The sequence below is a fragment of the Triticum dicoccoides genome, unplaced genomic scaffold (assembly GCF_002162155.2).
Source record: "Triticum dicoccoides isolate Atlit2015 ecotype Zavitan unplaced genomic scaffold, WEW_v2.0 scaffold22290, whole genome shotgun sequence".
In the NCBI taxonomy this organism is placed as follows: Eukaryota; Viridiplantae; Streptophyta; class Magnoliopsida; order Poales; family Poaceae; genus Triticum; species Triticum dicoccoides.
Genome location: NW_021242778.1, coordinates 161,857 through 172,804, shown reverse-complemented (window position 1 = coordinate 172,804; position 10,948 = coordinate 161,857). Strand labels below are relative to the sequence as shown.

The following is a 10,948-nucleotide window of genomic DNA, read 5'->3' as shown; positions in this document are numbered from 1 at the left end:
TTTTCTGCTTTATTTATTTTCTTCTATTTATTTCTGAGTACTTTTTTCTGCATTATTTATTTTTGAGTAAATTTTTTATATAGTTTTTGTCTTTTCTGCTTTATTTATTTTCTTCTATTTATTTCTAAGTAACTTTTTTATATAGTTTTTTCTTTTCTGCTTTATTTCTTTTCTTCTATTTATTTCTGAGTACTTTTTTCTGCATTATTTATTTTTGAGTAAATTTTTTATATAGTTTTTGTCTTTTCTGCTTTATTTATTATCTTCTATTTATTTCTAAGTGATTTTTTGTTTTGTATTTAGTTTCTTTATGACCCTCTCTACTATTTCGCACATGCTATGCGGGTGAAATGATGATATTATGGCAAGTTTCAATATTTTAAGAGTTCATTTTCTAGTGATTTTTTCAATTTCACGATCATCTAGCTCTCTAAACAAATCGGTAAATAACTGAAAAACAACAAATGATATCAGAACATGTTGGAAATTGATGACGTCGCTTTGAATGCTGCATACTGAATGCAAAAAAGGATGGAGTTCAAATAAATTTAAAAAACATTGAAGTGCCCGTGTAACAGATGAGTTCTCGTCTGAAACCCTGATACTCCGAAAGAGATTGTCCAGTTTGTACACGAATTGCGTTCAGTTTTTGCCGTGACCCTCTCTACTCATTCGCACATGCTATGCGGGTGAAATGACGATACCATGCCAAGTTTCAACATTTTCAGACTTCATTTTGTAGTGATTTTCAATTTCACGATCATTTAGCTATCTAAGCAAATCGGTAAATGACTGAAAAACAATAAATGATGTCAGAACATGATGGAAATTGATGATGTCGCTTTGAATGCTGCATACTGAACGCAAAAAAAGTCCGAAGTTCATATAAGTTTAAAAAACATTGAAGTGCCCGTGTAACAGATGAGTTCTCGTCCGAAACCCTGATACTCCGAAAGAGATTGTCCAATTTGTACATAAAGTGCGTCCAGTTTTTGCCGTGACCCTCTCTACTCTTTCGCACATGCTATGCGGGTGAAATGATGATACCATGCCAAGTTTTAACATTTTCATACTTCATTTTGTAGTGATTTTCAATTTTACGGTCATTTAGCTCTCTAAACAAATTGGTAAATGACTGAAAAACAACAAATGATGTCAGAACGTGTTGGAAATTGATGATGTCGCTTTGAATGCTGCATACTGAACACAAGAAGTCCGGAGTTCAAATAAGTTATTAAAAATAAAAAAAGAGGTGCAATGCTGCTTAATTAGCTTCAAGCTTTTCGGAATAGTGTAGACTGCACTGCACATAACTCCATGCAATCGATGCTATTTCGAAAGGCTTGAAGCTAAGCAACATGCAGGTGAGCATTGCGCCTCTCCTTCATCGTCTCTGCACTCACGGCTTATAAATCGCTCCTACTGCCTCTCTCTTGGCGAGGTGGGACTAAAAATCAGTTTACTAAAATACTCTATTACCGGTTTATGCCATGAACCGGTACTAAAATGTTCGTGAGGCCCCAGCCTGACCACAGCCCGACACAGCCTCAATAGTACCGGATTATGGCAAGAACCAGCACTAAAGGTTGCCCACGAACCGGTACTAATGATGTCCGCCCGCCTAGCCGTTGGAACCGGCACTAATGGAGACATTAGTGTCGGCTCAAATTCAAACCGGCACTAATGTGCTTCACATTTGACCCTTTTTCTACTAGTGAAATATGAACAACAAAGTAATAAAAGGCATGTGATTACTCTGACTCCTCATCTTTACATAGTTCAGAATCCATACATACGATGTATTGTTATCCATTGTGCTCAGCTAGCTACAGAATGTACATTCTCCTCAGCCCCTATTACTCATTTTATTTCTGATGATAAGGCACATATATAGCCTTGTGGATAGAAACATAGGGACACCAGCATGCAACATAGTCATTGTTCTAAAAAATTGTGTATGCATGCACACAAAGTCTGTGCAATAAACAAAACTGAGACTCAGTAGGTACTTGAGTATATATATACTTAATCATGTATAGATCCGGTTACACTACAAGTCCTATGTTTAGTGCCTCTTGTAGTACAAAGCGTACTAAAAAATAGAAAAGAATACCTCATTAGGGTGCAACATTTTCATCATTACTTCATGGAGAATGAATTAATGCATACTCCAGTTTACTGAACTGGAAGTGCATGAAGATAAATCAAAACCTACTTTCAAAACACAATATAAATTGACTACTGTAAATAAAGTAGCTAGTAGTAAAAAAATCTTAGTAGTCAAACAAATAGGTCATATGGTCCCTTAGCAGTTCATATATGATTAAAACTGTAAGAATATTAAATCAAGGCATTGTAATCATGGAGATTATATAGTTCTGTGACAATTCATTTATGATCAAAACTATCTGACAATATTCAAAGAGATTGGTTCACACCAACAAAAGTTAGTCAAAACAATAGCTGGCGGTACACTGGTATGGACCTTAAATGTGAATATGAATATCAAGAAAAAGATGTGCTAAAAAATCTTAACTAAAAACATAGAAAACAATACCTAATTAAGGTGCAACATTTTTGTCATTCTTCATGGAGAATGAATTACCATACTCCAGTTTACTGAACTGCAAGTGCATGCTCATAAATATAAATCTACTGGTTTCAGAAAATAAATATAAATCGAGTACTTGAAGTAAAATAGCTAGTAAAAAACATAGCAGTAAAACAGAAAGGTGGTATGGTTCCTTAGCAGTTCATATATGATTAAAACTGTAAGAATATTAAATGGAGGTATTTTTTTCGAAACCATGCAGGAGAAGTGCATTTTATCATTATAGAAGAAATAATAGTATCTAATCTCATAGTACAAAGCTCAAAAGAAAAGAACGACCTCATCACAACCTACATAGGAAAAGAAGGTAACTGCCGAAACACAAACCATAAAACTTGTCGGACAGAGAGATACAAAGCACAAAGCATCAGCCTTGAACCATTCAAACATCAAGTTGTTACGTTCTTGCTGAAAGGAGCATGCGACCAAGATAGCAGCGAAGGAAAGCTTATTCCTCTTGCCTGAAGCGACCCCATACTTGGTAAAAGATCCACCGTTCAACGAGGAACTGTCGACCTTGAAAATAAATGCTTGACACTCCCAGAACATGTTTTGAAAAATGGGATAAGCTGAGAAGAACAAAGCGGTTATGTTAAACAAACAAGTGTGCAAGAAATTTGGCCCCTACCTTACACCAGTTGTGCGCACCACACTAAATTTATTCGATGTGCGATCCAAACGGGAGGATTTTCCTTCAAAACTCTGTTGTATCGCTCCTTCCAAATCATCCGAACGACCAAGACAATGATAGTGTTTATCATCTTCATCTAATCGTCGAGATTATATAGTTCCACGGCAATTCATTTATGATCAAAGCAATATCACCTGTGGTAGGAGTATTTTCAGCAACAACTATGATGTACTACTACTCCTAGTTTCAGTAAACAAACAAGATAGATGCAGCACTAACATGATGTGGGATACTAAGCAAAAGCAAAATATTTGTCAGCGAGAAATATGAAGTTAACTCTGATGTGCTGCTATATCCATCCGTGTAACCTCGTCGTTCTCCACCCCATCCGCCCCGCTCTCCTCCGATTGCTGCCCCTGCGCCTATTCATCACAACAAGAAGACTATTCCACATACAGAATGGCGTAACAAACACAACAAGACTATCAGATTTCAGTTACAGATCAAGCAAAACTCTCACAATGTTTACGGAACTGAAAAGCACAATTTCTCGTGGACTACGTCTCAACAATGACAGATTTACTTTCTTTTTGCAGGAAGTGTCAAAAAATGTCAAACTTATAGAGAAGTATTAGAAGTCCATGCTCATACCTCTTCTTTATCCTGGAACTATTATCCCATCTCCATTAGAAGTTGCTGGAAGAATCTGACCAAAAATAATAGTGCACGTCATAACCAATAAATCAAGATCTAGGACAAGTTTTGTATTAGGAATCAGCCCAAGAAGAGAACCGTATACAATTTGAGAGAATATGCATCTGCACTATTAGTGCAGATCATAATTAAGAAATCAAGCTGGAGTTTTTTACTCGAATTCTCCATTAGGAATCAGACCGAGAAGAGAACCGTACAAAATTGTCACACCTACTCCTGTGTCAGCGGGAATAAGTCGCATGGCTCAGAATATCCATGCGAGAGAGCTTTATGAGCTGGCTAGTGTGTCCTGGGAACCTCACCCCCTCGTTCTCTGAACTCTCTCTCCCTCTGAACTCTCTCTCCCTCGTTCTCTGAACCTCACCCCTGCTTCCTCCTCGTATCTCCAATTCCCCATTCGCAAACTCTCATCTATGGTTGTATCTTGGTGATGATGAAATAGATGATTTGGGACATTACAAAAAGTTAAGAGAGGAGAAGGAAGAGAAACTTATGGGTGGTTGTACGTCTTCTATCCCGAATTCCCGATCAGGCCAAAGCTGGCGGCGCCGTGGACTGAGTCGCGGAAGGCCTCAACGACAAGCGGGAAACCCCCAGCCGGTCATATCGACTCTCGAGGTCGTTGTTGAGCAACGACAGGGTGGAGACATTGTGGTGCTCCATGCAGTCCCCATATGAACTCGTCGAACACCTCTGCCGCTGGCCAACGATGGATCAGTCGGGTCGCTGCGTGCCTGGCGAAGATAAGAAGAGGCGGAGTGGGGACTGGGGAGCTTACCTGCGTTGGAGGTGACCTTGCAGAGGAGTCAGATAAGACAACCACGCAAAGGGGCTTCGCCGATGGGAACATGGACATCACACCGGCCGGTCGCCCGATCGTCGCCCGGGATCTTGGGCTATGGTCAACCTTGACCTCCCGAACTGGAACCTCCGGTATAACCTCATCAACAAAGAAGGGGCCCGCTTCCCATCTCCCGGCGGCTTGATAAAGATGAAGCACGGCGGAGCGGCGACATGGCGTACGCCGCCTCGCGGGACGACGTGCGTACGTGGGCTGTTTTTTTTCCTTTTTCTTTTCTTTTGTTCGAGGAGATCCTTTTTTCACGTATAGGAGCGGAGGGGATCGAAGGAGGGCGAGGGAGGGAACAAGGTTGAACCATCACGGCGTTCGATTCTTCTTTAATACTAGTAGAGATAAAGAACATCGGAAGTAAAAAAATACATCAAGGTCCATAGACGACCTACCGACGACTACTTGCACTGGAGCGAGCCAAAGACGCGCCGCCGTCTTCGTCCCTCCCTCATCAAAGCCGGACAAACTTTGTTATAGTAGATAGTCGAAAAGTCGTCATGCTAAGATCCCATAGGATCAGCGAACATCCGCCGCCGGTGAAGGGAATCGTAGAATAGAAAGATCTAATCTGTAGACACAAGAACACATACGAATGAAGACAAGATCCACATGAATCCACCGAAAACAAATGCCGACCAAATTCCATGAGATCCGTCGAAGACAAATCTTCACACGCCCTCCAACGATGTTAGAAGCACAATCGAAACGGAGACAAGGCGAGGAGAACCTTATTCCATCAGCAGAGAGCCGTCGTCGTCTTCCCTCTCTAAGCAAGACATAAACCTTAACAAAACTCAAAAAAATATGAAAAAATGGAGCCCTCTCACCGGCAAAGGCCGCGATCCACTATGAGTCCATACCATAAGACCATAGAAGACGAGGTAGACTGGCGACGGCATCGACGGGAGGCACACAAAATCCTAGCCAAGGGATCCTTTTTTCTTCACCAGTTTTTCGCAAAATCAATGCAGCCTAGTTCTCCCGGTAACACAAAGCACCGCAAGCAAGCTGCTCTTTTTTCATTAGAAAACCTGATAGCGATCTAGTACTAGCTAACTCTATCGTCATGCACCACATGACACATGTGATAAAAAATCTAAACAATTAAAAAAATCTCTCCTCACATGCGCTAGTTTTAAATAGCTCGTTTACGTTTTAAGAAAAACCAGTACTCCCTCCATTCAGGTGGGATCCAGGATTCCAGGTGGGTAGGGCGTCTAAAAATATGCATCATGATCTAGGTGCGTATGGATTAGACTAGAAAGTATTAATTGACACGTGTTTATATGCGTACTTAATGAACTTTTTGGGACAATGCACTTAACCAACAACCTTTGCACAAGGTCCAAAATGAAATAAAGAGCAATCACATTTATTTTTTTACCATCTATTGAATAGCTTAGATATAACCTATTAGAATAGTTGTATGATAATTTGTTGGTTAATGATATGGACATTTTACTTTGCATAATCTGTTCGAGATGCCTTTTGGCAGCCAACCACCACGCTGGTTGTTTGCATGCAAATGCGTCAATTAAGTGCCGCCATTTGCATGCACTCACTGTTTTTTTTTTGCGGGTGATGCACTCACTGTTTTGCAACGACTGGTCGCAAGTGCCTCGTTCTCTAGAGTTTGCCCATAAAATTAATTACTGCACACCATGCTAGCTAATATTGGCGACTAATATATTTAGAATTTCTGAATTTCATTAGGTGCCAAATGCACCTGGTCGGAGGGAGTAGCTCATATGTGTGGCAGAGCGTACTCCCTCCGTTTAATTTAGTTTGCGTTTTGGATTTATTCAAAGTCAAACTTTGTAAAAAATTATTAACATCCACTATATAAAATTTATTCTATTAAAACTGTTATAAAGTAGATTTTCATATCATATGCATTAGGTATTATGAATATTGTTTTTTTTCTTATATTCTTGGTCAAACTTTGAAAAGCTTGACTTTGACTGAAGCCAAAAACGCAAACTAAATTGGTACCGAGGGGGTGTGTGCTAAAAATTGAAACTTAAGGCTTGTTCGGTAGTTGGCTAGCTTCCAGCTTCATCAAATTTTCGTTGGAGCTGGGCCGAACGGGCTGGCTTCGAGAAGCTAGCTTCCCGGATCTGATGAAAATCTACGTACAAAAAACGGGAGCAGCACTTCTGGCGATCCAAGAAAAAGGGAAGCGGGAGTTAGGCGAAATTACATAGGAGTGCCACCGCAAGTGACTCGAGAGGCACGTACCGGTTCGCTATGTTCTCTCTCCCCTCTTATTACGTCCTCTCGAGGCGACGTGGACAGATCGCTACCTTTCCCTCTATACTGGGCCAAGCCCAGCCACTCTCCTCATGTGCCCGACTGGGCCTAAGGCCACTTTATGTGTTGAGCCGGCTGGGCTCCGGTCCGCTCATGCAGGTTGGCCTGCCGGCAAGCACCAGAAGCTGGAGTTAGCGAGCCAAACAGTTTCCATCGATGGCGATCCCGTGAAAGAAGCCAGCATCAAGAAATAGAAGCTAAGGTCTCCTTTGGTTTGTGGGATTTTTGTAGAAATTCTATAGGATAGGATTTGCAAAGAAAAAATTCCTTTGAAGCCCTTTGGTTTGTAGGAATGAATTCCTATTTTTATGTAGGATAAGAATCAATCCTTCATGTTTTGGAGGAAAAAAAACATTAGACTAGACTCAATGGAAAAAATCCTATCCTATGCATCAAATGACATCTCTTTCTTTATAGGAATTGACATACATATCATCTCACTTTCTATGATTTTCTTATTCCTATAAAATTCCTATCCTATGAACCAAAAAAGGCCTAAATTTATGGATCCAGTGAAGCCTGAGGACTACCGAACAGGCCCTTGAGACCAGGGCATAGCGACAGTCACAGAACATAGCGACAGAGCGGACCAAAGCACTGACATGTGGCAGGAGGCCACAGCCCTCGTCTCACCGTTAATTCAATGGAACGACGTTAGATTAGAATACGTGTCAACCTCTGGAGGCGTGCGTTGCTACCCTCCTTTACAGCAGACTATTTTCGTTTTAAATCTACATATATTTGCAGTTTTCTTTTACAGAAACAAACAAAAAATGCTACTAGTTTGCATGCCTTCCTTCTAAAAAATCATCAGACATATGTGATGTTATGTTATATGGTGGAAATCAATTAAGAGCATTAATCATACAAAATATCATGTATCATGTTATACTGAATGCAGAGTGTTAGAATGCCGATTGATTCACTCGTAACTCATCATAAGGCCTTGTACAATGCAAGGTGTTTAGAAAAATAAACCAAGCTTTTTTTAAGCATCGGTGCTTATTTGTAAAGGGCAGACGCTTAATTAGGCGTCTCTACTGTAAAAATAGACACTGATGCTTCAGAAAAATCCGGTTTATTTTTCTAAGCACCTCCCTAAACATCTAGCATTGTACAAGGCCTAAGAGTGGTTGTGTAGCTTGACTAATTTTGAAAGGCATCAAGTTGTGTCACATATTGACCACAAAGGAGCATTGAAATTACGTCAACGAACCTTGAGACAGTAGTTTCTTTGTCATTTATTCCATAGAGTACCAAGACCATTTAGTCCTACTAATTTTATTTTTTTAGAAAACTTCCGACCTATTTATCTTTAATTATGGCAGTACAATGAACACCGGAAATAATAAAAATTACATTTAAATTCATAGACCACCTAGCGACGACTACAAGCACTAAAGCGAGCTAAAGGTGCGCCGCCGTCATCGCCCTTCCATCGCCAAAGTCGGACATAACTTGTTGTAGTAGACAGCCGGGAAGTCGTCGTGCTAAGGCCTCATAGGACCAGCACACCAGAACAGCAACCGCCGCCGACGAAGAATAACGTAGATCGGAAGGATCCAACCCAAAGACACACGAACGTAGACGAACAACGACGAGATCCGAGCAAATCCGTCAAAGATAGATCCGCCGGAGACACATCTTCACACACCCACCAACGATGCTAGACGCACAGCTGGAACGGGGGCTAGACGGGAAGAACTTTATTTCATCTTTAGGGTGCCGCCGCCGTCTCGTCTTCCTGAGCAGGACACAAACCCTAATAAAACAGAAAGAAACAACTATAATCAGAGCCCTCGCGCTGGCCCTTGACAGGATCCACCACGCCCCTATAGCCCTAGGGCCACCGGATACAAGGCGGACCTGTGGCGACGCCGACAAGAGGCAGGAACCCTAGCTTTTTGGAGGAGGAGGAGAAGGAGGAGGATAGTCCTATTAATCAGTGCAACTTGAATTGCATTTTCATCCCACTGTCACTATTATAATAATAGTTCAACTAGAATCAATCAGTGCAAATACCCTATCTTATTACCAAACTGGCACACTGGCTCTCGCAAATGCGAGAGCAACATCTGAGAGTGTCTAATTTTTTTATGGTGTACATAAACTTATATCGTGTGATTAGAATAATCACGGTTCATAAGCATCTTTCATTTGATATAAATTTATGTTCCCATGGAAAAATAATAATGCATCGGTTACATATGTACCGTTTTGTAGATGGTGATATTTAATAAGCATGTAGAAATTATTTATACTGCTAGGTAGGATATATTTTGTATTTACAAAAAGTTGCATTACTGCAAATATATCGAACTCCAGATCCGGCATCCCTGCCCAACTAAGACGTTGGAGAAGGAAATCATACCTTCCTGCCACAAACCATGAACCCAGATCCACCATCTTCCAGATGTCGCCAATGCAGGTCATAATCTGCATCCGCTCCTGGACTACCTCCCAAACTTCGCACCGGCCTGGAGCAAACGCCGTCGCAACGACGGAGCCCGAGGTCAGAGGTCCACCACAAGGATGCCGCGCTACCGCACCATCCTTGCTTGAACAGTCTGGTTTTTAAATCCACCCCAAAAATGAATCGCCTCGTTGAGGAAGGATCTGAAAATTTATTAGTCGACGTCGTCATCACCATCGCCGAAGCCATGACGATGAACAGCCCAAAAACCCTAAGAAACTAGTGCCTAAAACAATCCACACGCATGGATTCGGTGACTCTCCTCACCATCGACGACCCGCGGAGGGGAGCCGCCGGAGGACGGCGGCGGACGAAGGCGCCCTGGCGGCAGGAGGCGAGATCGCCTTTCTTCCTTTTCCTGTAAAATGTAGTTTGCTAATTTTAATCAACCACGCAGTTACAAACTTTGAAGTATATAGAACAACCGCTGTCCTTTTAGCAGAATCGACGATTACCGGAGTACTCCCTCCATCTCATAATATAAATATAAAAACGTTTTTCAAGTTATTATAGGATAGAGGGAGTAGATCTTAATCGGCCGGTTTGTGATTCTGATTTACGATGTATATGTCACGTTGCTGCGTGCAGGTGGATGCGGCGCATGCGTGGTGCTCATCTCCAAGTACGACCCGGCCACCGACGAGGTGACCGAGTTCTCGGCCAACTCCTGCCTGACGCTCCTCGGCACACTGAGCCACTGCTCGGTGACCACCAGCGAGGGCATCGGCAACACCCGTGATGGCTACCACCCCGTCCAGCAGCGCCTCTCCGGCTTCCACGCCTCCCAGTGCGGCTTCTGCACCCCCGGCATGTGCATGTCCATCTTCTCCGCGCTCGTCAAGGCAGACAAGCCCGGCCATGCCGCCCCGGCGCCGCCGGCTGGGTTCTCCAGGCTCACCTGCTCGGAGGCCGAGCACGCCGTCTCGGGCAACCTCTGCCGCTGCACCGGCTACAGGCCCATCGTCGACGCCTGCAAGAGCTTCGCCGCGGACGTCGACCTCGAGGATCTCGGCCTCAACTCCTTCTGGAAGAAAGCCGCCGACGACCGTGCCGACGTTGGCAAGCTGCCGCAGTACTCCGCCGGCTCTGTCTGCACATTCCCCGAGTTCCTCAAGGCCGAGATCAAGTCCAACATTGGCAAGCTGCCAGAGCACTCCGCCGGCTCCGTCAGCGACGATGGCTGGTACTACCCCAGGAGCATCCAGGAGCTCGACAACCTCTTTGACGCCAACTGGTTCGATGAAACTGCAGTCAAGATCGTGGCGTCCAACACCGGCGCCGGAGTGTACAAGGAGCAAGACCTCTACGAAAAGTACGTCGACATCAAAGGGATTCCGGAGTTGCTGGTCATCGACA

At 42.9% G+C, this 10,948-nt stretch overlaps 1 protein-coding gene across 1 annotated transcript in view; it reads left to right on the top strand.

Annotated features, from left to right (window-relative positions):
* Positions 1-10,948, top strand: part of LOC119345299 (indole-3-acetaldehyde oxidase-like) — a 21,058-nt gene that overhangs the window by 4,542 nt on the left and 5,568 nt on the right. Inside the window, exon 2 of the mRNA XM_037615433.1 lies at positions 10,181-10,947. Within this exon, the coding sequence (XP_037471330.1) occupies positions 10,181-10,947 (767 nt within the window). The remainder of the gene's footprint in view (positions 1-10,180; position 10,948) is intronic.